This window comes from Apium graveolens, chromosome 2 (assembly GCF_009905375.1).
Source record: "Apium graveolens cultivar Ventura chromosome 2, ASM990537v1, whole genome shotgun sequence".
Classification (NCBI taxonomy): Eukaryota; Viridiplantae; Streptophyta; class Magnoliopsida; order Apiales; family Apiaceae; genus Apium; species Apium graveolens.
The window spans coordinates 47,122,739-47,149,658 of NC_133648.1; the positions used below are offsets into that span (position 1 = coordinate 47,122,739).

Genomic DNA, 26,920 nt, shown 5'->3' on the forward strand with positions numbered 1-26,920 from the left:
AATTATAAATTATGATTTACCACACACTATTTTTTATTAAAATTATACAAACACCTAAATAATTTTAACTTTATAAGTTATATTTTTTTTAAGATGCCCCACGGCTCATTAATGGAACATTTTTGTTTCCACAAGTTCTTGAACTCCCAAGTTAATTTTAGTGTATTCTGCAATAGTAAATGTCTCCGATCAGCTTCTCATACAATCATACAAATTGAGGAATGACTTCAATGTTATTTTCAAACTATTTGAATCAACAAAGAAAGGCCTATACTTTGATGAGAAAAACATAGATAGTCTGGTTATTCCTCGTCTACAGAGAAGTCAGGTTCGTCTGGCTTGTGCAAAGACTTAACATTAAGACTTGATCCAGGATGTACATTCACACCCCTCCGACTGCTTGCAGTCAAGCTTTCGGGGTACATGGCATTTCCAGATCCAGGCGAGGGCACATTTTTTTCTGCATGTACTTCCAAATTTTCCGTCTGATGAGCAGCTGCAGGGTTTTCTCTAGTTTTAAGTTCAGCATTCATTTTCCGTTTTTTGTACCTACGCCATGCTGCTTGTACAAAGCATGCAGCCCAGGTTCGCCACTGGTGAGAATAGAATCGGAATTTGTGCCTGAGTTGTTTGCTGTGTAGCCTTCGGAATTGGGAGGCAACAAATTTCAAGTCTTCAGCCATGACCATGAGTGCAAAGACTTCAACTTCAGAAATGGTTTTTACTGTGCGAGTGGATGATGGGAGGGTGACACTTGGACGAGGATCAAGGGCCCATGTTAGTAATTCTTTACCACAAAAATCTCCTGAACCAATACGGCAAGAATTGAAGAAGCCAGTCTGACCACCATTTGTTGTCAAGGAATCAAGGTTTCCTCGGATTATGAACAACATTTCATTAAATGGGTCACCCTCACGCACTAGGCAAGTGCCTTCAGTGCACAGGGCAGGCTTCAGCCTCAGACATATGGCATCTAACATTAAATCATCCATTTGATCAAATAGTGGAACCTGCAGTTAGATTGAAAAATGGAACAATATTATATCAGAAATTATAAGTATATATACTGCAAATAATTTTTGATGATCCTAATATTGAATCATATTTGAATGAGGAACAACACTCTTTTATTGATACTATTTTAAAAATGAAGCTTTGGAGACAGACAATTTGAACTTAAAACTGGAGGTAGAGAAGGGTGTGGAGGAGATAGCTGGGGCCGTCGGCAATGGGTATGGTCGATGCCTGAACCGTATGAAGATGGCTGGCTATGACGTCGAGGGACATGCTTTTGATGATTATATCCGAGACTTTGCAGAGGAGACTAGGGGGAAAGATGTCGAACCCCTGAAGGCGAGGGATGCCTTGTTTGTCTATGTATTTTTTAAACTATCTCTTTTCTAATTTGAGTACGTTATGGATTTGTTATGGATTTGTGTTGGTCAACTCCTTTGAAGCAGCTCTTTGAAGCAGCTGCTCGGTTTATCTTGTTTTTGTATGCACACTTCTGATTCCGGTCTTAATTAGCCTCAAGGCTAACTATTGATTTTTGAAAATATTGAAACTTGTTATTTCATTCAACAAAGGGGTTCTTTAATTGTTACTCGTCATTATTGTCTTGCAATCGTGTTTGATTTTGTGATAGTATTGTTACGCTTGTTTATCTTTCTTTTCTTTTCTTTTTTTCGTTTGTGCATTTGTTTACCAATTTTCCCTTATCTTGATATTCTAACTTCGCTTAAAAAGTGTGCTTGTTTCTTTTCTCTTCTTCTTTTTTAATTATAGTCTCGATATATGATGGTTTTCATTGTGCTGCAACCCTCATTGCTGGATTTGATCCTTTGAACTTGTTGGACTTAGATCTCTTTCCTTAAGCTAACTAAACTTGTTTTTATACAAGAGCTTTTATACTTACGAATTGCACAATATCTTGAACAAAATAGATTGCATTGATAATTTAAGGTAATGTCTTAGCGGGGATCTCATATCAACCCCTTTTCGCTAAAACTGCTTTTGCATAATTAAAGGTAGTTCTGATTCATACATTTCAAGCAAACTGATTACTGATAAAACTTCTTCAAGTGAATCGCGTTCCACGCATTCTTAATGGGAGTCCCATCGAGTGTCGACAGACGATAAGTTCCTGGTGCAACGACTTCTGTTACTTGATAAGGTCCCTCCCACGGGGCTTTGAGCTTTCCTGTTATGGAGGGATGGGATGATGCTGACTCTCGGAGAACTAGATCTCCCACCAAGAATTGCTTAACCTTCACCTTCTTGTTGAAGTAAGATGTTGTACGCGCTTGTTGCTGGAGGACTCTCTCAGATGTTTCATCCCTGATTTCTTCCATAAGGACATTGTGAAGTTGGATTCCTTCCTGTGATGCTTTGGAGTCAAAGTACTCGACCCTTGGTGAATTAAGAGAACCTTCGACTGGTGAGACAGCTTCTAAACCAAAGGCCATCTTGAAGGGAGATACTCCTGTTGAGCTCCTGGGGTCGTTCTATAAGACCAGAGTACATTAGGCAGTTCCTCGACCCATGGCCTTGGCAACTCGTCGACCTTTTTTTTGATCCCCTGTAGGATTATCCTGTTGGTCACTTCAACTTGTCTATTGGCTTGGGGGTAGGCTATCGAAGATTTGATGTGCTTTATTTTGAGTTGTGAGAGTGTTTCTGTGAACGTATCCCCCACAAATTGAGTTCCGTTATCGGTTACAATGATTCTTGGTACCACAAATCTGAACACAATGTATTCCATCAGAAACTCGACCATCTCTTTCTCGCGTATCTTAGCCAAAGGTCGGGCCTCGACCCATTTTGTTGTATAGTCGACGGCCACGACAATATATTGGGCTTGGTTCTTAGACTTTGGGAAAGGTCCCACGATGTCTATGCTCCACTGAAAGAAAGGGCATGGGTTGGTAACTGGAATCATTTCTACTGATGATTGATGGGACACCGACCCGTATAGTTGACATGACTTGCACTTCCGCACAAAATTTTCACAGTCAATTCGCATTGTAGGCCAAAAGAGACCCTGCCTCACTATTTTGAGGGCTAGGTTTTTACCCCCTAAATGATCTCCACAGATACCAGTATGGACTTCAACCATTGATAGGCGAGCGTCTTCTGGGCCTATGCATAGGAGTAACGGGTCTACAAGTCCCCGACGGTATAGCTTATTTTCTAGCACACAATAGTTTCTTGCCTTGTATGATATGGATCTAGCCTCATTTTTATCTTGCGGCAGCTTGTTCTGCAAGATATATTCCAGAAAAGGTTGGCGCCAATCTGCCATAGAAGATATCTCATTGATCTTCAACATGTCGGGGAATGGAGGGCTTAAGTCAATGGATGGAACCTTTCTTTCCTCGACATAAATTGCCTCAGATGTTGTCACAACGGATGAAGCCAATTTAGACAGTGCGTCGGCCCACTGGTTATCTTCCCTGCAAATATTTTTAATTGTCCATGACTGGACTTTCTCCAACAAAGACATGGCCAGTTTCAAATATGTTGACATTCGAGCATCGTGCACTTTGAACTCTCCCTGTAACTGTTTTGCTATAAGCTGTGAATCCCCAAATATTTCTAAAACCTTTACCTCTAGCTCAATTGCTAGGCGAAGACCTGCTAACAAAGCCTCATACTCAGCTACATTGTTTGTTACTGAAAATGAGAATTTTAAGGCCTGTTGTATTTTGAATCCCTCTGGACTGATTAAAATGACCCCTGCACCCCCTGACAATGATGTTGATGATCCGTCGACGTAAAGAACCCAGGCTTTTTGTGGAAATAATGTTTCTTCGAGTACATGACTGTCAAATTTGCATTCCACAACAAAGTCTGATAAGACTTGAGACTTTACTGCATTCCGTGGTAGATACTAATGGGTTTCGAAGGCATAAAACGCAGCGGATAAACGTAAATAAAACAAAAATTTCGAAACCCAAAAACAGGATCCATGTATAATTATGGGCAGATTATGGAGATAACGAATCATTCCTTTCAAGAGCTTAACTTTCACGAACTCAACGGAGATCCTAGCTATCACGCTTTGTGTCTACCTCTCGGAGAAACACCTCTATGGTATCCACACGAGCACCTTCAAGAACGTCTCAAGAACTTAACTATGGAATGGATGTACTAGCCTCCTTCTTGACGATCTGAATTGCCTCTGCCTCTCTTTGCTGCTAGGGTTTTCTCAAAAACGTACAAGTCTCTTTAACATATCATTATGTATTTATAATGGCTGATTAAAAAGGCCCATAACAGCAAAGCCCAACCCTAGTAGGTATTGGATTAAATAATAAAAATAAATTTCTATTATTTAATTAATAACTAAGTCATACTTAATCATTATGGGCAAAAATATTTCTTTTAATTCGAATTTATATTATCTCAATTAAGTCTTACTTAATTATAATAAAATTCAAATAATCATCAATTAATTTAAATCCATAATTTAAATTAACTATTCCATTAAGTGCTCTATTTGTGCGACCCTATAGGCTATTATTTAATTGGCAATAATTTTATTCTCTAATAAATTTATAAACAATGAGCGGTATCTAGTAATACATCATTGTTACCCAATTAAACAATAATTAAATCGTGATTAGATAAAACCTTTCGTGATTAATGTTTTTCGTGTAATATAATCCATTTAACCATACATATTATAGATTAAACTTGAGGCATGTATTTAGTCATCCTCTTCAACATTTAATCCGGGTTTACTTGATCCATGAGTAGATTATCGAGACAAATCATTATTTGAGCATGGTCATGCTTTTATAATCTCACTCAATCAAGAGGCCAATAATATCTCTCCTAATTATAGGAGGGTTTAATCCTTTATCTATCATTCATATTTCTCATACGACTCATGATATACCCGATGTCCACTTTTATCATCACCCGATCAAAAGTAACTTTTAATGTAGTCAAAGTATATTAATCCTCGTATAAAAATATAATAATTTCAAGTCAAAGGATCGTTACACCATTATCACTGTGAGTCTTTCTTATGACTTTATTAAACATGAAGAATCTCACTGTGGGTCTGTCCAGTACCATGTACTCTCACATGTACCTATGTCTTGACTTTAGTATCCCCATACTTATAACCAATGAGATGTGGTTATCTTGTCAAACAACATACTAGTCTATCTATGTATTATTATTGTCCTATATAATAATACTCGACTAGGGACCTTTAAGAATATGATATATTATATAATCTCAATGTTCAAGTCATGTACTTAAACTATACAATTTGTATCATGATTCTAAGGACATTTATTATGCTAACAAAATATCGCAGTAATTAAGGTCATAATAAATACATTTATTGAATGATCAACTGATATAAAGATTATAAAAGAATAATATATTGCCTCTAGGGCACCTACACTAACAGATACTCGATGTGGAATTGGCCAAGCTCGATCGTCCAGGCGGCGAGACGCCCTGTCATGTCGGGCCTGTGCAAGATACGCTTCAGGGGCTGGTCAGTCATGACCTTTATAAGACGACCTTGAAAATAATGGCGGAGTTTTCTGCTTGCTACCACGAGAGCATAAACTAATTTTTCCACATGTGGATAACGAGTTTCGGCGTCTTTCAGTGTGTGACTGACGTAGTAAACTGGGGCTTCTCGCCCGTCGACGTCTTTGACCAACACAGAAGCTACGGACCCATCGGAGGCCGAGATGTATACTTTCAAAGTCTCACGAGGCAATGCTCTTGTTAAAACTGGGGGGCTTGTCAAAAATTCTTTTATAGCTTCACAGCTTTCTTTACATTGATCGTCCCATATCAACTTTTTGTTCCTTGATGCTTCTTTGATGACCTTGAAAAAGGGACTACATTTTTTGGAGGCTTGTGGTATAAAGCGTCGAAGGGCCGTTATGCAACCAGTAAGACGCTGAACCTCTTTGATGGTCGACGGGTCTTTCATTTCATATATGGTTTTTATCTGTGAGGGGTCAGCTTCAATTCCTCGCTGGGAGACAAGAAATCCTAGGAATTTCCCAGATGTTAAGCCAAAAGAGCACTTTAACGGGTTCAACCTCATGTTATTGCGTCTGACGTTTTCAAAAGTCTCTCGTAGGTCGCTGCAATGATTATTTGAGGATTTTGATTTGGCTATCATATCATCAACGTACACCTCGAGGTTCCGTCCCAATTGCTTCTTGAATATTTCATCCATCATACGCTGAAATGTTGCACCAGCATTGATTAAACTGAAAGGCATGTTTCGGTATGCAAAGACCCCGCAATGTATGATAAATGCTGTTTGCTCCCAGTCTTGATCATCCATCCTGATTTGATTATATCCTGAGAACGCGTCCATGAAAGATAACAATTCATGACCCGGCATAGCGTCAATGAGTTGATCTATATTTGGCAGAGGATAATAGTCCTTCGGACATGCTCTGTTAAGGTCTGAATAATCAACACACATTCACCATTTCCCATTACTTTTTTTTACAAGAACAACATTAGCAATCCATGTTGGAAATTTTACCGGCTCGATGAAATGGGCAAGTAAGAGTCGATCAAGCTCCTCCTCTATAGCTCGTCATTTTTCTTCTGAGAACGTGCGCCTCTTTTGTTTGAATGGGTTTTTCAGGCGGTCGACGTGTAGAGAGTGTCTCGCTACATCGACGGGAATTCCCGGCATGTCAGAAGGTGACCATGCGAATATATCTGCAAATTCCTTAAACAACTTTGTTAATTCTTCTTTTGTCTCGATGTCTAGATCTTTTCCCACTTTTACTGTTTTATCCGGCGAACCTTCCACTATCGGCACCTTGAAAGTCTCACCAACGGGGAAAACGAGGGCTCCCTCGGGATATCGATGATGTTATCAGGGTCTATTTGGACAACCTCGTTGACCGTTTGAGAATCACAATCTTGCTTCTTGGGTACCACGATGGTAAAGTAGCATTGTCTCGAGACCGCTTGGTCACCGCACATCTCCCCTACTCCAAACTCAGTTGGGAATTTCATCTTCAAATGGGGTATTGACGTGATGGCTTCCAGTGCCGAAATGGTCGTTCGACCTAGGATGGCATTGTGACTTGAGTTTGCACTGATTACATGAAATTTAACTATCTTCCATACTTGACAAGGCATTGTGCCGAAAAGAACCGGGAGATCAATTGTTCCAACAACCTTTACCTCATTACCCGTGAAGCCATAAAGAGGCGAATGGGTATTTTCTAATCTCCATTCCCCTGTATCCATTCGCGCCAAGGCGTGATGATACAGAATGTTGACAGAACTTCCATTATCCACAAGGATTTTTTTTACTGTATTGGTGCCAATTTTTGCTGTAATAACCAATGCATCTTGGTGTCCTCTTATGATATTTGGAGAGTAATCTTTATCTGAGAAGGATATGACAAGAGATGGAGATGGCTTACATCTCTTGGGATATGAAGGGTTGACACTACACACCTCTCGGGCGTAGGACTTACGAGAATTGTTTGACATACCTCCGGCGGCGTAACCACCGAAGATCACATCGACTACTCTGTGGTCTTGTCTTTGTTGATTTTGGCCCTGTCCTTCGACGTAATGGACGAAATGGCCTCTTCTGATTTTGGACTCGATGAGATTGCTTAATTGATAGCATTGTTCGGTGGTGTTTCCTGTATCTTCGTGGTAGTCACAATACCGAGAGCTTGGAGGACGACGCGGCTTCATCGGCCTCGGAGGTCGAAAGTCAGGCTCTATTTTCAGAATTGCCAATATTGTTACTTTGTCCACTGTAAGCTTAGTGAACTCTTTGTCTTTTCTGTCACGGGGCTGCCGCTGGTATTCTCGATCCCTCGAACTTTGATATTTCTCTTTTGCAGTATCCCTCCTCGGCGATGAACGTCGAGGAGATTTGGAGTCATATCTTCGAGACCTCGGGGTCCGAGGGCTATGAGTTCTTGTTCTGTAGTACTTGTAGCTAGAGCGTCGAGGAGATCTTATGCTTCCCACCGCTTCTTGGAGCGTCATCCTATGGTCGACAATCTGGAAAGCAGCGTGGAGATGTTGAGGATGTTTCTCTATGAGTTCTTCTAGCAGAATAACATGTCTGCTTCCATCAATGTTTGCTGCTAAATAGTTTATTGCCAAAGGTTCCTCCAGGTCTGTTATTTCAGATATAGATTGACGAAAGCGTCCTAAATAGCTTCTCAAGGATTCGCTAGGTCTTTGACGCATCGTAATCAAAGATGCTGTGATCTTGCCCCCTTTGTAGTTGCTTGAAAACCTCGTCTGAAATTTTGTCTTTAATGTAGTCCAGGAGTCGATTGACCTAGATGGGAGATTGTTATACCAACGCAGGGATGTTCCTTGAAGACATGTGGAGAAGAATTGGCAACGGGCGACTTTTGAGTGTCCGTAGAATGCCATTCGACCGTCAAAAGTATTGAGAAAGCCTGATGGGTCTGTTGATCCATCGAATTGATCGAGCGCCGGGGTTTTTAGAGTCCTGTCTATCTTAGCATTTTCGATACTTCGAGATAAGGGGCTTTCCACCGGGGCTTCAAATCTCGATTGTGTTTTTACTAGGTCGCGAAGTTGAGCCATATCTTCCTGCATCTTAAGGAACTCCTCTTGTGATATCGAGTCTGTCGACATCGACCCTTGTGGAGTACCGCCTGAGGAAACTGTCTTTGGGCGTCGAGGCCTGGAATATATAGATTCTGTGGATACTTCCTCCTCATCATAGTAGTAATCTTCGTCGTCCTCCGACAGCTCTAAATATCCCATCTCTTCATCACCCCCTTATTTAATTGATGCCTGCTTCAACTCCTGTTGTAAACGATGGATTTCCTTTATTTTCTCTAACTTTGCTTCTAGTCTTTTAGTTTCAGCTTCTAACAACTTAAGCTCTTCATCTGAACCTTCCGTGCCCTCTATTTCCTGCTCCCGTAAAAGTTTTTTCTGTCTCAATTTCTGCAAATGCAACCTAGCATCACTGGAGAGGACTTGCTTTCCTTTCTCTGTTAAAACACGGGAACGAGTGTCTTTAATGATCCTCCTCTTACGCTTAACAGGTGGTTTCTGCATCTAAGAACCTTCGGGTGGGGGATTATCCTCCACCGGAAACAGCCTTCTTGGCCTGAGGGTCGATGGTTCTTTTTCTTTTCCTGCTGGATTGATTTGTTCTGATTTTTGGACAGTTTGAATTTCTGCTGTGTTTCCACATTTCGCTGGATCTTCTTCCTCGATTATCATGTTGGAGTATCAAATTTCAGAGCTCCTTCTAGCGCCAAATGATGATCCTAATATTGAATCATATTTGAATGAGGAACAACACTCTTTTATTGATACTATTTTTCCAACCCTTTTTATGTAGGGCAATTAGTCTCTATTTATAGGGGACCCTTAATGAGATTTTTCCTTTACAATTGGGCCTCTTATTACAAGATTATATATCAAAGTTCCTATCTATGGTGCATCTTCTTCCTTTATTCTCGGGCCCAACAATTTTATAGCCGGTTAAGGTCTTTATATTCTTGTGATTATCATCGGAATGACGTGACACCTAAAAGACTAAGAATTATCAATGTATGTAAGCTCCTCGTCTGAACAAATTTTTCATGAATTATGGCTGGAGGTAAAGCTCCTTGTCTGAATCGATGTAGGTAACGCTCATTGTCTGAACAAATTTTATTGAAAGGGCTCGTTTATAAAACAGATTCCTTAAAGTAGCACATGCCTGCATGCTTCTTTGATATTGTCATTGCACAGCTAAGTAATACAAGTCAAAACTCTCACCAGTCCAGTGGAGGGGGAGGGAGAGGGGTAGATATTACAGTGATATGAAAGGGGAATTGAAATAAAATACGAAACCACAATACTAACCCGTCGAACAAGATCGTAACAAAAGTGTCGTTTTATATCTCTCCTAAGATCCAATGGGAGACCTTTCAAAAGAGCCTCTTCATCAACTCCTCGGGTAGCAATCCACTTAGATTGGTTGTAATTCCTAACAGACTGTCTCAAGCATTGAGGTAGTTGCCTTCGACGCATCCATTGTTCTGTATCTGTTTTTTTGATCCTCCATTCTTCTAACCGAACTGTGGTTGATTGGAGATAAGTCTGCAGTCAATCATTTTGTGCGGTATTTTAAGTTGCAAGGAATTAGAAAATCACAGATTTAATAAATTTTCCCTCCACTTACAAATTTTATTTTACTTTCTATAAAATTGCCAAGCTTTATGTTGGTGAAGTTTACGTGCCAAACTTACTTGAAGTTGCAGCATAATCAAATCAGTTATCCATTATCATCAAAAATCAAAAACTTACTTGCATATTTCCAATGAGCAACGCAAAGAGAAATAATCCCAAAACTGCAATGATAATTGCAAAACATATTTCTCCGTCATAAGTGGTTGTACCAAGACCTTGGCCCAGAGAACTGCACAATTTTCAAAACTTGTGAGCATTGAAGTGGAAGTTGATATACCACATACTCCTGTAAGTGGAAGCACCATAGAGCAAATGTTGTCCTCTGATTAAGACAGCCAAAATACATAATGAAACTATGATTATATGTTACTAAACGTTCTTAAAACTTCAATGGTATAGTCATTCATCATTTTAGCTAACAGCAATACCAAAACGAAATGATGCTTAATTGACGTCGTAAACCATGGTTCAAAGTTATATCTATTTATTCCGCTCGTTTGATATAGAGAACTTGATGCAAATGAGTTAACTACAGGACCGTTTGTAAACAGAAGTGTAAACGCAAACTGACAGCTGAATAAATTCTAATTGTGTATTTGTACATAATCTTCCACTTCACACAAACAAGTCTACTAACAAAAAAGAGTCTATAGACAGTTTAATACCTGAGATTCTTCAATCCCCACCAAAGACAATAAAAATATTTTTCACAGAAATGTGAGGCTGTAACATGTTTGGTCAATGCATCGCCATAGATACCAAAAGGATAAGAGCTGGCTCTTGGATTGCATATCTTTGTGATGTTGCTCAACTTGAACCAATCACTTCTTGCAGCATCATTAACCTTGTGACAATCAAAGTATTCCCGTTTACATGATTCACCAAGATTGCAAACACTTTTCCAGCATGCTTCTTGATAGGGCATAGCAGACCCGGGTATGCTTCAACTTGGACTAAATGGAGGAAGGCTCAACCAACATGCTAAGACCCCCCTCTCCCAGGCCAATCAAACATAGGAGCCCAGGCCCGGGCCTATCCTACTTCCCGGATCCGGATCCGCCTGCATACCCGGGTCCGGATCAGGGCTAAAACCACAGTGAGGGAGGTCCCATCAAGCACATGCACATCCCGCAACCCGCCAAGCAAAGGTACGTGGGCACGTGACTATGACAGCTATGAACAACCAGCGCACTAGACAAGCACTGCGCGTGTCAGAGGCCGTTTGGACACTCTGGAGGTGGTCCTCCCCTGGACACGTGTAAACAATCCACCCAAGCCAGGCGTCCTCTGGTCCCAGACATCCAACGGCCCAGATTTAGAGGTAACTACCCCTAAACCCTACCTTGGGGCTATATATACCCCCAAGACTGAAGGGTTTAGGGGTTGGAAAATATTTTTTACTCTTACACATTCACACTCTCCCATACACTCAAAAACATACAGCAGCCACCACATGTATACAACCACACACAAACACACAGCAGCCTCAAAGATGACATAAATATATATATACCTTCATCTTCTCCAAAGCCTGTTCTTATTCTTACACCGGAGGCGCCGTGGGAGCCAAACCCCCCTTCCGGTGTTGTTTTGCAGGCGCCCAACCTACAGCTACACCTCTCTCACGCACGGAAGGTCCAGGAACGCCAACGGACGGAGCCACCCGCTCACCGGAGTTATCATTTGGCGCTAGAAGGAGGGGTTCCGTCCTTGGGTCTCGGTGCCCCTGGATTCATCTTCATCAGCAAACTCTTGAGAGAGTCCACTTTCAAACCTGTAAGAACATAAACAACCAAACCCTTCCTTGAATATGAGTTTTCATTTTAGCCACATTTGTATGAGTTTCTTGCTTTAGGCCGTGGTTGTGTGAGCCCGCCCTTGTTTGTTAAGTTTTAGTTGTTTAGGGTTTGATAATCTTGGTAATCTCGAAGCCTGGGGTTTAATAGTCTTGGTGATTTAAAACCCAGAACTGTTTTAGCTTGCGTATTTTCTTTTGTGTTCAAGAGCCTGCTGTTCTTGTTTGGTATTATTGTTAGCAAAACCCAGAAAGTTTGCTTGTTGTTATTCTGGAAAATTTTTGTAATATTCAAAAAAGCAACCCCAGATCCACATTTGTAGCCTCAAATCTTGGTCAGTTGTTTGTACATTTGTGGTGATGGCAAGAGCAGGAAAAAGTACAGCTGGTAGGCCCTCTGCCAGTACCCATATTCAGGATCAAGACCCCTCTCAAGTTCAAGAACCTGGGGGAGACAGGGAGACCTTCCAGGAGCAACCACTGACACAGCATACCCCAATCAGGGATGCTAGAAATGTTATAGAGCTAAATCAGTACAAGTACACCAATGTTCCAGTTGCAGAGGAGCATATGGCTAACTTAACAAGCCATGAACTTGCTGAAGCAATCAGGCTCTACAGAGATGAACAAGCCCGGGCTCAGATGGAATTTGAACAAGATGATGAGCAAGAAGAGTCCGGGGACTCTCAGCAATCCAGGAGATCTGTCTTCGACCGAATTGGGGCTAAGGCAAAAAAGAATCAAAAAGAGCCTAGTAAAAAGGAGACAGAAGCAACCAGAAAGAAAAAGATAGAAGAAATCAGAGAAAAGATAAGAAAAGAAGAAGAAGAAAAGCTAGAGCAAAAAATTCAGAAAAGAATGCAGATGGAGGAGGAGAGGCTCCTCGCTAAGACAAGAGGCAAAAGAACTCGGAGGGACCCTACCCCCGAACTTATTTCTGATGACGAAGAGGAGGGTCAGAAAGATCTCAAGGACATGATTTACGAGCTCCAGAGAAAAATGGAGAAAGAATCCGGGGTGGAAGTTGGGGAGACCCTAACGCCCTTCAGTCACTCCCTAGAAGCCATCCCTCGACAGAAAAATCTCAAACATTACAACTTTGACTCTTTCGACGGACTTGGGGATCCGGAAGAGCACCTCAACTACTTTGAACAAATAGCTCAGATATACTATTACAATGACTTGACGAAATCTAGATTCTTCGCCTCGACCCTCAAAGGGGGGGCTCAAAGATGGTTCAGCAGGATCCCATCAAGAAGCATCCACTCCTGGAAAGAATTCAGAGGAGCCTTCCTTAGAAGATTCAGAGCCAATAAGACACATGAAATGCACATGTGCCACCTGGAGACAATCCGCCAATATGATAACGAAGCACTTTCAGCCTATATGCGGAGGTTCCAGGAAGCCATTAACAAAGTCTCGAATCTCGATGAAAGGGAGGCTCTAAGCATATTTCGAAGAAACCTGGATCCAGAACACAATGAGAGGTATATTGTGGAGTTGATAAACAAAGAGCCCCAAAGCCTGGCCGCGGCTTATTCCATGGCAGCCCGGTTCATAAAAGAAACAGATGTTCTCCAGGCGATGAGAATGACTCGGAATGGAGGGAACAGGAACAAATCTTCTGATGACCGACCAAAAGGGGGTTACCATCAGGAGAAAAAGTTCAAACAAAGCAACCAAACCCAGCAAACAAATGTGGTGCAAAGCACCCCAATTTTCCAAAGATTGGGTCCTAAAACAGAGTCCAAAAGTGATCCCGGTCCCCCTAGGCAGCAAAGGGAGCCCAGGCAAGAGCCAGAGTGGACACAACTAAACAGAACCCGGGAAGAGATACTGAAGGAGATCAAGGGAAAGCCATTCTACTATCCTCCAAAGCCAATGCAGACTCCGCCAGAGAGCAGGCCTTACAACAGGCAGTGCGACTATCATGAAACCCATGGGCACAAGACTGAAAATTGTCTCTCTTTAAAATACTTCATCGAAGATCAAGTCAAGAAAGGCAACTTGAATCAATACATCTCAAGGGAGAAAAATCAGAGAGAGGAAAGACAAAGAAAAGGTAAGAATGTGGTAAATGTGGTCCTGGGAGGCTCACATTCTCCCCCGAGGAGCCCGGGCTCAGGAGATGAGGTATTCTCAATCCAATCCTACCCGGAGATGATGATCTCATTCAGCAGCAAAGATTATGAAGGGGTCAACCCAAATCACAACGAAGCCTTGGTGGTAACACTCGACATCTTTGATAACGAAGTGAGAAGGATGCTGATCGATAATGGATCTTCAGTAAATATACTCTTCAAGCATACTGTGGACAGGATGAAACTTGGGAGCGTACGCTCCAATGAATGCCAAGAGGACCCTCTGTATGGGTTCGGGGACAACTTGGTCCCGATCCAGGGAACTTTATACTTGCCAGTCGTATTCGGATCAGGCTCAAACCAAGTTACCCATGTGATAAAGTTCTACGTGATCAATACTCCTTCATCCTACAACGGCATAATCGGGCGCTCGGCATTGACCAGGATCCAAGCAATCACCTCCATATCACATTTGAAAATCAAATTCCCAACTCCGACCGGGGTAGGAGAAATCAAGGGAGACTATGAAGTAGCTGAAAGATGTTACAGCCAGGCTCTGGTAATGGCTGAAACCCACCAAGACAACAAGAGAAAGGCCGTGGTACTCCGGAAACAACAAAGTATTAAGAAACATCGCCCCCACTCAAGGGACGATGCGAGGAAAGAAGTTCAGGTAATAGAGTCCCTCTCAAATCCGAAAGGAACCAAACCAAGCTCAAAAGAGCAAAAAACCAACCAAGTCACAGAAGGGATTGAATTGAACCTAGGCCTTGGCCAGATCAACCCTACTGTGCAAGCAACCAACCCTGAAACAATTGAAAAAGGGAAAAGCAACCAAAATGAGATGGGAGCCCAGGCTCAAATTTATATGAAGAAGAATACAGAGGCTCGGATCCAAAAGATGGTTTCAGAAACGGCTCAATCCAAGATAGAGGCCGCTGTTGAAACAGAAGCAATCCTGATCAGTAGAAGCGATCCTTCAAAAAAGATAAAGATAGGGTCCGGACTCGAAGCTAACTTCAGAAAAGAACTGGTGTCACTACTCCAAGGGTACTCTGATATATTCGCCTGGACCCCGAAAGAAATGCCCGGTTTGGATGAATCCATAGCAATGCATAGCTTGGACGTCAACCCAGAGAGGAGACCAGTCAAGCAAAAGAGAAGAAATTTTGCCCCGGAAAGGCAGAAAGCGATTGATGAGGAAATTGAGAAATTACTAAAAGCTGGAATAATATGCGAAGTTAAATACCCAGAATGGCTGGCAAATGTGGTGATGGTGAAAAAACCAAACGGAAAGTGGAGAATGTGTATCGATTACACAGATTTGAACAGTGCATGCCCCAAAGATCCCTACCCCTTGCCAAATATTGATCAACTGATCGATGCAACCTCTGGGCATGTCATGCTAAGCTTCATGGACGCCTACTCGGGTTACAACCAGATCAGGATGAATCCCAGAGACATTTTAAAGACAGCATTCATAACCCACAGGGCGGTCTATGCCTATGTGATGCTGCCATTTGGATTGACTAATGCGGGAACAACATATCAAAGGGCAATGAATAAAATCTTCAAGGACCAGATTGGAAGAAACCTGGAATCCTATGTAGACGATATGATCGCAAAATCCACAAGCATAGCCGGCCACATTGGAGACCTGAGAGAGTGCTTCGACAACTTGAGGAAATACTCACTCAGGCTCAATCCAGAAAAATGCACATTTGGTGTAGGGGCAGGAAAATTTCTGGGATTCATGATAAGCAACCGAGGAATTGAGGCCAACCCAGAAAAAATAAAGGCAATACAAGAGATGAAGGCCCCAAGAACACAAAAAGATGTGCAGAAGCTAGCAGGATCACTGGCCGCACTCAGAAGATTCATCTCCAAGCTAGCTGAGAGATGCCTACCCTTCTTCGACCTGTTAAAAGGAGCAACCAATAAGAGAGAAGTTAATTGGAGCCCAGAATGCCAAAGAGCATTTGAAGAAGTAAAAAGGTACCTTTCTCAACCCCCTGTATTAACAAAAGCTCAACCCGGGGAGCCCCTATCCCTTTATCTTTCAGCAGGGGCCCTGGCAGTTGGGGCAGCGTTGATCAGGGAAGAGCATGGCAAACAGCAACCAGTTTATTACGTAAGCCAAGTGCTAAAAGATGCAGAGACCCGTTACCCGAGCCTAGAAAAGTTTGCCTACGCATTAGTCACAGCATCCAGGAAACTCAGACACTACTTTCAGGGAAGGGAAATACGGGTGGTAACAAATCAACCATTAAGGAAGATAATACACAAGCCAGATATCTCAGGGAGGTTGGTAAATTGGGCAGTTGAGCTGAGTCAGTTCAACCTCACTTTCATTCCTAGAACAGCAATCAAAGCCCAGGCTCTAGCTGATTTCATCATAGAATGCAATTTCCCGGAAGAAGAGCCCGTGCCCATGTGCATTGAGACTGAGACAAACACAGATCAAGAAACAGAAGCCTGGGCTCTCAACGTTGATGGTTCTTCAACAAATGAAAGATCAGGAGCCGGGCTCATCCTAAAGAGCCCGGAAGGGTTCACAATCCAAACAGCAATATCCTTTGCATTCTCAGCAACAAACAACCAGGCAGAGTACGAGGCTTTGACTGCAGGATTGAAGTTAGCAAGAACACTCAGGATCCAGAATCTCAAAATCTACAGCGATTCCCAGATCGTCGTAAAGCAAACAAACGGGGAGTACATAGCCAAGGATCCAGTTCTAGCCAAATACCAGGCTCTGGTCCAAAGCTACCTGGCCTCCATACCAAAAGTCCAAGTCATCCAAATCAGCAGAGAGGAGAATTCAGAAGCTGACTCATTATCTAAACTTGTTCAAAATTCATCCGACCTGGATTGCTCCGTCTACTTCGAAGAATTACAGAAGCCAAGCACAGAATCCGAGGAAGTTATGGAAATAGGAAACAGTCCGAATTGGATGACCCCATTCGTTAACTACTTGGAGAAGGGAGAGCTCCCCGAACATAAAGGAAAGGCTCAAAGGTTAAAGGCAAAAGCTTCAAAATTCTTCATGGAAGAGGGAATACTCTATCGCCGGACCTTTTCCTCCCCAATTCTCAAATGCATAGGCCCAGGAGAGGCACAATACTGCCTCATGGAAGTTCACGAAGGAATATGCGGGGACCACATGTCCGCAAAAGCACTAGCTCATAAAATCATAAGGCAAGGGTACTACTGGCCTACCATCCACCAGGACTCGATAAACTTTGTGAAAAAATGCAAAGAATGCCAACTCTTCAGCAATGTGACGCGGATGAGCCCAGTCTTACCCTCCTCAGTCTTGTCACCAATCCCATTCGCTGTATGGGGAATTGATATCATGGGACCCTTTCCCAGAGCCAGAGGAGACCTCAGGTACTTACTAGTCTCAATCGACTATATGACGAAGTGGGTAGAGGCAAAGGCAATGAGAACAATAAATCAACAAGACTGCATCAAATTCATGAACAACATATTTATGAGGTTTGGGATCCCAAGAGTACTTGTCTCAGACAACGGTCCGCAGTTCGTCGGTTCAGAATTTGAATCCTACCTTCAAGAGCGGGGTATCCGGCATAAAAAGTCATCTGTAGCCTACCCTCAAGGGAATGGCCAAGTCGAGGTAACTAATCGAATACTTCTCAGGGGGATAGAGAAGAGACTCAGAGAGAGCAAAACCAAATGGCCAGAAGAATTGCCTAATGTACTTTGGGCATACAGAACAAGCCCCAGAACTAGTACAGGAGAAACCCCCTTCAAGCTGGCTTATGGAACTGAAGCAATGCTACCAATTGAAATAGGATCCCCCTCCCATCGAGCAATCAACTTTGATGAGATAGCAGATGAGGAGGGGCTCAGAACGAATATCGAGCTAATCGACGAAGTCCGAGACCAGGCAGTTGCAAGAATGGAAAAATATAAGCAGAAAACAAGAGAGTACTTCAGCAAGAAGTCCCGGGTCAAAAACTTTCAAGTGGGAGATCTGGTCCTACGAGACACAGAAGCTTCAGATCCCACTAATACCGGAAAGCTAATGCCAAAGTGGGAAGGCCCGTACAAAGTCAAGGAAGTTTTAAGGCCAGGAACATACAAGCTCATGAAAATGGATGACTCTGAAGTACCTAATACATGGCATGGAATCAGGCTCAGAAAGTTTTACCAGTAGAAAAGCAACCAAAAGCAACCAGAACTTGTAGCCTATGGCAAGCAACCAATCTATGATCCGATATTTTGTATGAAAAAATTTGCAAATCAATGAAAAGAATTTTCCCTTCTCAGAAAGTTATTAATTTTAAATTACCAGTTATGGAAGCAAATTACAACCCGGGTACCTTCTCACACCCGGGTTCGAAGCAAAAAACGAAAGCAACCACTATCTGCTTAGAAAAATTCTAAGAAGATGGAGCAATCACCAATCCGGTTTAGACATACCCGGATTGAAAGCAAATTCAAATTCAAAAAACAACCCGGATTAGAATTCAAATTCGGGTAAAAAACCCGGATCAACATTCAAATCCAGGTTGCAAACAATCATTATGTACTTAAGTTTTTCCAAGTACATAAAGCAAAGAAGCAAACACCAACCCGGGTGGGTCATATACCCGGATCGAAAGCAAAATTAAAAATAACCAAAACAAAAAGCAAAAAACAACCCGGATTCAAATTCAAATCCGAGTTGCAAACAATCATTATGTAATTTAATTTTTTCAAGTATAAGAAGCAAAAAAGCAAACATCAATCCGGACACCGTCCCATACCCGGACCAAACCAGATATGAAACCAGTCCGGATTAGGGGCCATGACAAGGATCCGGATCGCACAAAAAAAAAACCAAAGATGGAAGAAAAGCAAAATTTTCAAATGAAGTTCAAAGGCTGGTCCGAATCAATGATCCGGATTGACAACAATCCGAGATAAATCCAAATATTACAAGGATCAAATCAAAGTACGAAACAAAGAAATTCTAGAAAGGAAATTACATGGGCCGGGCCCGAGAAGCCTTGCAAGGCTGATCCGGATCTAGAGGAAACTGGGGCTCGGACCATCATATGGTTCCGGTTCCCCTTGACCCTGCTCGACAGCAGCTTTCGCAGCAAGGAACTCTTGAATGAAGCTATCCCACGAAGCAAAAGGGTCAGTCTTGATATGGCGCTCTGCCACAACCCAGGATCTGCGTACCTCGGGAACCCCGGCTTGAGCAACCTCGAAGTCATAGATATCGCTGGCCTTGAACTCAGCAATTATGGCATCCTTGTTCAAATTCTCCTTTGCAGCAAGCTCCGCCTTTAGCCTCTCAACTTCTTGGGCCAGCCCGTCAGCCCGGGTCTCAGAGTCTTTCAACTTCTCGTTCAGCCCGGTCTCAACCACCCGGAACCCCTCCCGGGCCTCCTCCAGCTCACCCCTAAGGGAATCAGAGAGCATCTTCTCAGCCTTAGTCCGGTTATTAGCCTCCTTGAGCTCAGTGAAGGCAACATCGGAGCAAATGGAAATTGCACTCCCAATCTGAGAAACAAAAAAAAAAAACAAATCTATGAGCAAAGTAAAAGGTAGACAAAAGGACATGACCCGGAGCTAAGAACATAAAAAATCAGAAATTACCTGCCCCCATTGGCCTGTTACCCGTTTCAAGGCGGCAGCCATGTTGTAGCCCTCAACTTCCTCCCAGTCTTCTTCGGATGGGATACTGGACATGAATCCGGCCAAATCAGCAAGGCTCTTAGTCCCTATCCGGACAGGAGCCCCATCCGGGCCCTTACCCTCCGAGTCGCATAAGACCCGTTCGGAAACAACAGTTTTTCCGCGGGGAGGCTTTCCCGGGGCGGATTTCCTCTTCTTCGAAGGAGGCCCCTCATCAGATATTTCCTGGACGTCCGGGTCCTTGGCCAAAGGAGCGTTACCCGGATCAGAAACGTTCCGGGGAGCGGAAGATTCGGCACCGCCCTCTACATCCGCAGATCCGGATCCGGTACCTGGGGCCCCTTTTGTTGTCTTGTAGGCCAAGCCCAAAGAGTTGAAGGCCGCTGCATAAGCTGAAGAAGACATTATGGCTCGGAATGCAGGGTTATAATGCGGCAAACCTGAGAAATAGAAGAAGAAAACTATCAGATCAGGACTAATAAAAATGAAGACTACCAAACTGGAAATGAAGTAATACGGGGAGCCCGGACCATGAAAAGACTTTTTACGCAAATTAGGAAAAGCAGGGGGGTCCGGATCAAATACCTAAATAGGCGTTGATCCGGACCAAAAATTACAAGTTACAAGCAAGTTCGGATGGGGACCCGAATCAAAAAAAAAAAAAAAAAAAAAAAAAAAAAAAAAAAAAAAAAAAAAAAAAAAAAAAAAAAACATTAAACAAGAACTTACAACCAAGCTGGAACATGAGTTTATGGTTCATGAACGTGTCCCGGGTTGGCTGGAACCCGAGACTACCGCAAAATTTCCTGATTTGATCTAAAGCCTCCCCTTCCAAGACTTCCGGGTTAAATTTCGTCTTAACCTCTCCGGCTGTGAAATAAGGAATATACTCCAAATCCCAACCCTTCAACATTAATATCTCCCCATTCCAATGTTTCAAAGAAGTCTGGTGCATAACAGGTTTGGACCTACCCGGGCCAAATCCGCACTCCGCTGCCCGGAATCTAAGCTCATAAAAAGGTTTTTGGCTTGACCTAGAAAGGTAGAATATCTGGTGAAACAGCTTAAAAGTTGGCATAAGCCCAGCTTTGTTGCAGCAAGCTATGAACCAAGTCATGGACTTTATTCCATTTGGGGTTATCTGCATTGGGGATATCCCATAGACGTATTTGCACAGATGCTTCAGAAAAATATGGCAGCGGGGGCTCCACCCGGACCTTAAATGCTCCAGCCAGACCGGAACAAAACCGTCAGCAGGACGGTGGAAGATCCTCTCATACGGCTCAGGCCACCTCCAAGCGATATCAGGGGTCAGTTGGAAAGCAGCCCGGATTGCCTTATCCATCTCACCCGGGTCGGCTTCAGCATAAAAATCCTTCAACTGGTAGTGCTCCCGGCTAATCCCGAATGAAGAAAAAGCTGCCTCCAGGGAGCCCTGATCATAAACACCCGGGTGGCCATCCTCGTGCCTCTCATATCTGACCCGGGTATAGTATATGCTATCGTCGAACCCGGTTGGCTTTCTAACAAAGTGATATTTAATATCAGACCAGAAGCCGTCCGGGGTGAAAATAACAGAATTCTCTGGAAGCCTCTTGAACCGGAAGCTCGTAATTGTCCCCACAGACCCGGAACCCTTTCTAACCATCTTGCCCCGGATTTGTTCTCTACCAGACGAATCCGGATCACTCTCCTCTTCAGAAAAGTTGGGATAGCAGTTATATACTTTTCTAGCCCGCTCCTTGATCCGGACCATATACCTAGTAAAATGAAGGTCAGTTAGCCTGGGCACTAGAGATCTTATTTGTCTACCTAAGTGGTCCGGATCAGGTACTTTATGTTAATTTTATCATAACCTAATGATCCGGACCACCAATGCAAGTCCAACCCGGAAAAACATCAACGATCCGGATCATGGCAACTACAATCCAAAAAACCAAATAACCACGTACCCGGATCTATGCGACAAATACCCAGATCCGGATCCATGGCAACCAAAAACAAATTAAAAACCCAAAGCCATTTAACCCTACCCAAATATACCAAACCCCACCCGGATCCGATACCCCCTACCCGGACCCAAACAAAAACCTTAAGCCACAAACAGTTACCTTCGGAATCAAAAAGCAAAACATGCCACTTTTCACCTATACATACATATATATCCCAGCCAAGAACACGAAGAACAACAGTACAAAAAGCCCATAGAAATCGACAAAAATCCAGCCTAAAACACAGAGACACTTACAGATCTACAAATAAACAAAAAACCAAGCAACAAAAACAACCAAAAAACTCGATTTCCACTTCGAAGAAATATAAACGAATCTCAAGCATGCAAAATCAAAATTCCAAAAACAAAATCAGAGCAAAAATGGAAAAAACAAGAAAGACGAGATCTTACAAGTCAATTGAAGACGAACGGAGCAACAGCGAATCAGCGGTGGAAGACAGAAGCCGAGAATGAAAGCCTTCGAAGAAAGATGAGAGAAAGAACTGAAGAAACTATTGGGTCTTTTAGAATTTGGGAGAATAAAAATAAGAAGAAAAAAAAAGGATGGGGACTGCAGCCTTTTATAGACCCAGGGAAGAGAAACCGCTCCTGCCACGTGGCAGGATCCTACTGGTTCCAGGAGCGGTTACAAAAAAATAAATATGTTAAGACACATTTAAAACCCATAATTATTATGGCCGAGTTTATAGGAGGTAACTGCCCAAAATTCAAATTCGAAGGGGGGGAAAAAAACGAGCAAAACCGATTGAAAATCCAAAACCCTTCGAATTCCACAGCCCAAGACCCGGATCAATAGCCATAATCCGGATCATTGCAAACAAGATACATTTCAGAGGCCACCAGGATCATAAATTCTTCCAAAGGCATCAACAATTCTACCCTAATCCGGATTGGCATCCACTACACCAGATCCGAATTGGGGGGCAACCGGGGGCAGAAATTTTCCTAAGCAACCACTCTACCTTAATCCGGATTGGTATCCATTTCACCAGATCCGGATTGGGGGCCAACCAGGGGCAGAAATTTTTCTGAATCAACTATTCTACCTTAATCCGGACTGGCATCTACCTCACCAGATCCGGATTGGGGGGCAACCGGGGGCAGAAATTTTCCTAAGCAACCACTCTACCTTAATCCGGATTGGTATCCATTTCACCAGATCCGGATTGGATGGCAACGGGGGCAGAAATTTTTCTTAATCAACTATTATACTTTAATCCGGACTGATATCCATTACACCAGATCCGGATTGGGGGGCAGAAACTTTTCTCTAAGCCAAATATGCGATCCTACTCTACTCCCTCATCCAGAAAATCTGCATAAGGGAGTGGGGGGCAAATGATAGGGCATAGCAGACCCGGGTATGCTTCAACTTGGACTAAATGGAGGAAGGCTCAACCAACATGCTAAGACCCCCCTCTCCCAGGCCAATCAAACATAGGAGCCCAGGCCCGGGCCTATCCTACTTCCCGGATCCGGATCCGCCTGCATACCCGGGTCCGGATCAGGGCTAAAACCACAGTGAGGGAGGTCCCATCAAGCACATGCACATCCCGCAACCCGCCAAGCAAAGGTACGTGGGCACGTGACTATGACAGCTATGAACAACCAGCGCACTAGACAAGCACTGCGCGTGTCAGAGGCCGTTTGGACACTCTGGAGGTGGTCCTCCCCTGGACACGTGTAAACAATCCACCCAAGCCAGGCGTCCTCTGGTCCCAGACATCCAACGGCCCAGATTTAGAGGTAACTACCCCTAAACCCTACCTTGGGGCTATATATACCCCCAAGACTGAAGGGTTTAGGGGTTGGAAAATATTTTTTACTCTTACACATTCACACTCTCCCATACACTCAAAAACATACAGCAGCCACCACATGTATACAACCACACACAAACACACAGCAGCCTCAAAGATGACATAAATATATATATACCTTCATCTTCTCCAAAGCCTGTTCTTATTCTTACACCGGAGACGCCGTGGGAGCCAAACCCCCCTTCCGGTGTTGTTTTGCAGGCGCCCAACCTACAGCTACACCTCTCTCACGCACGGAAGGTCCAGGAACGCCAACGGACGGAGCCACCCGCTCACCGGAGTTATCACTTCTTGTCTGTCAATTGATAGAAGATACCAGCAAGCTCCTAAAACCTAGATATTGGAGGAACGGTTCCTCATCAATCTACAGCCACTTATAGAAACAAAAAACATTACACTCTCCAAGTCTCACGTCCTCGCTCACTCTGTTCTCTCATTTTAAAATTAAGTTCAATAATGATTGGATAGACCATTCCAAATCACAAATACAGTTTCATGGAGTACCAAAAAATGTTTAAGCAGAATTTTAAAAATATTACCATAAAGGCATCTGTATCCCTGAATATACAGCCAGTTTACCATTGATAAAACTGTCATACCACTTCAGATGGAAGCAGTAACTTAATTATGTTTACGGGAGTGATATTAGATTTCTAGTGCTTACATGACTAGCTAACATGTAGAGCATCAAGTTGTAGGCAGCTCCTGCCCATGCTGTTTCTGTCACAGAACCTGTGGCTTTGGCAATCTTAGCTGATATTGGAAATAAAATAAGAAATAGTCTAGGAAGGTACTGGAAAATGATAGTGAATCGAAGGACATTTCTTGCCATCGTTGAACCACTCAAACTTGGTATAACAATCCAAATCAATACCTGACAAAAAAAGGATCAAAATGTTATGAAGCTGTGACTAGAGAAAAACAGAATATGTAGTGGTGATACGATACATTTAAATTAAACAAACATACCTGAGGAAGGGGTAGTGCAGCAATCAAATCTATCCAGAAGTCTTTAAATAAATACTTTTTGGCTATCTTTGAATAGTCTAGAACTAATTTTCCTCGCCAGAAAACACGGGAAGAAGGTGCTTCGTAAGCTGTACGAAACCTTACAAAAATTTGAATCATATAGAAGGCATCGGTAAGTGACCTTACTTACAATAGTAAGAATCACTTCTAAGGTTGACCCGATATCGATGCAAAGATTGTCTTTAACCATCGGAAGGTAACAAAACAGGGGGTCAGCAAACAAAGAAACCGAACATGCTACTAAAAAGATTTTGTTCCATCTACGAATAATTGGACCTTGAGGATCCATCCTCTTCTCCTTCCTTTCCCTCTCATAGTCCTCTGAGATAACACTTGAGAGTACTTTGTCCTTGAAGGATCTTAGACTCCTTTTACGTTCCCTCACACTCCTCTCTGAACTTGATTCTGCCAATACTGATCCATCAATCTTGTAATTCACCCTAATAAAACTATCCCCATCGAGCTTGCAATGCTCTGCAGATTCAGGATCACCTTGGAATCTAAAATTAATCTACAAGTATCAGGTTCCGTAATATACTATAGCACATTATAAATAATTAGACAAATTTTAGGACTGACTAGTCCGAAAATGAAAATCTTCAAAATTTGTTGTCATACCAACCAAACATATCGGTTTTTCCAGAGTTCCCAGGCTTTGACAATGAAATGATAGTGATAAATATGTGCATAAGAACAACATATAAAAACTGAGGGACATTGATATAGAATTACTAACATATTGGGTAACATTAGGGATGCACAGTAGTAGCTAAAATAAGTGTAAAGAGACAGTGAAACAGTAATGGGGTCGTAAATCATAGAGAACTACAAACAAGAAGTAATAGGACAGACCTTACAGATCTTGCATTTCCATAAGCCATGCCTGCTGACTCCCAATTCACCTGAGCTTAAATTGCGTTTTCAATGAAAAATAAAATTTTCAGTAATCAACATAGATCAACTATAGAATAGACCTGCAAAGAAATATTGATCATCACCAAGTGCAAAGACCATTAATGGTTTACTCAACAAAGATTTATGTGAAGCAATGTGAAGTAAGTAACAAGTCCAAATTAGAGTTTATAACTACTTCCTCTCCTTATAATACTGAAAGTAGAGGTTAACATTTGACTCCTTTTGAAATATATTTTTGGTGTCAAATCTTATGCTGTTGCAGATAACAAAGTTGTATGATTTACAAATTCTAGCTATAACATAACCAGAGTCAATTCGTCCTTCATTGAACTTACTGGAATTTAATTCATTAACTCTATGATCCCCCTAATACAAAAATCATGTGCCAGTTCTAGTAAGTGAAACCTAGAGAGAGGAGAAATAGCATCGAGGGAGTCAACACTAAAAAACCAAGAAATAGCATCGAAGAAGTGAAATTTCTTGTTAATCAAATACTTGCACTCACTAACACATATTATCAAGAAATTAGTTGAACTGAAATTCAAAAAAAAAAATGAATCCAAGAAATGTGAAAGTACACACTGAAAAAACAGCAGATAGACCTTTATAATTTGCACCAGTGTAAGTAATATAAAGCATTAAACATTTGGTGAATCCCAGGAGTTAAATAGCAATTAAACAAATTATACCAAACAAGTTGGTGAGGAGTAAAAAAGGTTTGTAAACATCCCAGGAGTTGACTACCTAGACTGAGTGGTTCTGTGTTTTTCTGGCAAGTTCAATTATTCGAATTTAAGTTAGTACTCGGGAGTGGTGGTTCTGTGTTAAGTATTAACCTACCAACTGTGGTATCTTATTCTTGACACATGACTATTGTCATTTTCCCCCGCTAACACTTTCATTTTTATTTTTATTTTAGACTATCGTGTTTGTTCCTGGAAACCTATGAGTTCGCTTTACAAGTACCTTAATTGTTTAGTAAGAGCTCATATAATTTGGCTGCCAAATTTGACTGATCACGTTTAATCTTTACAAGTAGTGTCTTGGCGGCTGCCCTTCAATTTTAAACAGTACAAGAATAGTCTATATTTAATATAATAATTATTCTAACAATCCATTTCTTATGTTTGCGTTGCTCATCGTATCTTCCAACCAAACCCCGTCTTCCTCTAATTACCGCTTACCCAACTGGTGTTTGCAGCCAAGTCCGAACACCCCCAATCTACTCAACAAAGTTAAGATATTGGTCCAAGAATAACTCCTCTTTCTCACGTACTAACAAAGTGGTCGCTGAACTTCACTAGTATTAGCATTTTTGTGGCCGAAATTTTGAATTTACTATCTAGTGGCCGCATGTTGCTTTTATTTTTCGAAAAGGTTGCCAAGGGTCACTTTAAAGTTAAGAGGTAGCTTT

The 26,920-nt window shown here is 42.2% G+C and overlaps 2 protein-coding genes across 2 annotated transcripts; both read right to left on the reverse strand.

The window, feature by feature from the left end:
* Positions 1-242: 242 nt before the first annotated feature.
* On the reverse strand, positions 243-26,883 carry LOC141707380 (protein CNGC15c-like). The gene is made up of 10 exons (XM_074510510.1): positions 26,109-26,883; positions 25,444-25,565; positions 24,718-25,091; positions 24,532-24,614; positions 24,227-24,436; positions 23,850-23,895; positions 10,869-11,112; positions 10,321-10,432; positions 9,877-10,113; positions 243-1,010 (listed from the first exon to the last, which is right to left on the reverse strand). Exons 2-10 carry the CDS (start codon positions 25,470-25,472, stop codon positions 303-305), a joined length of 2,043 nt encoding a protein of 680 aa, XP_074366611.1. The 5' UTR covers positions 25,473-25,565; positions 26,109-26,883; the 3' UTR covers positions 243-302.
* Positions 18,946-20,133, reverse strand: LOC141707381 (uncharacterized). Its single transcript, XM_074510511.1, has 2 exons — positions 19,690-20,133; positions 18,946-19,593 (listed from the first exon to the last, which is right to left on the reverse strand). The coding sequence occupies exons 1-2, from the start codon at positions 20,131-20,133 to the stop codon at positions 19,111-19,113; spliced, it is 927 nt and encodes a 308-aa protein (XP_074366612.1). The 3' UTR covers positions 18,946-19,110.
* Positions 26,884-26,920: the final 37 nt, after the last annotated feature.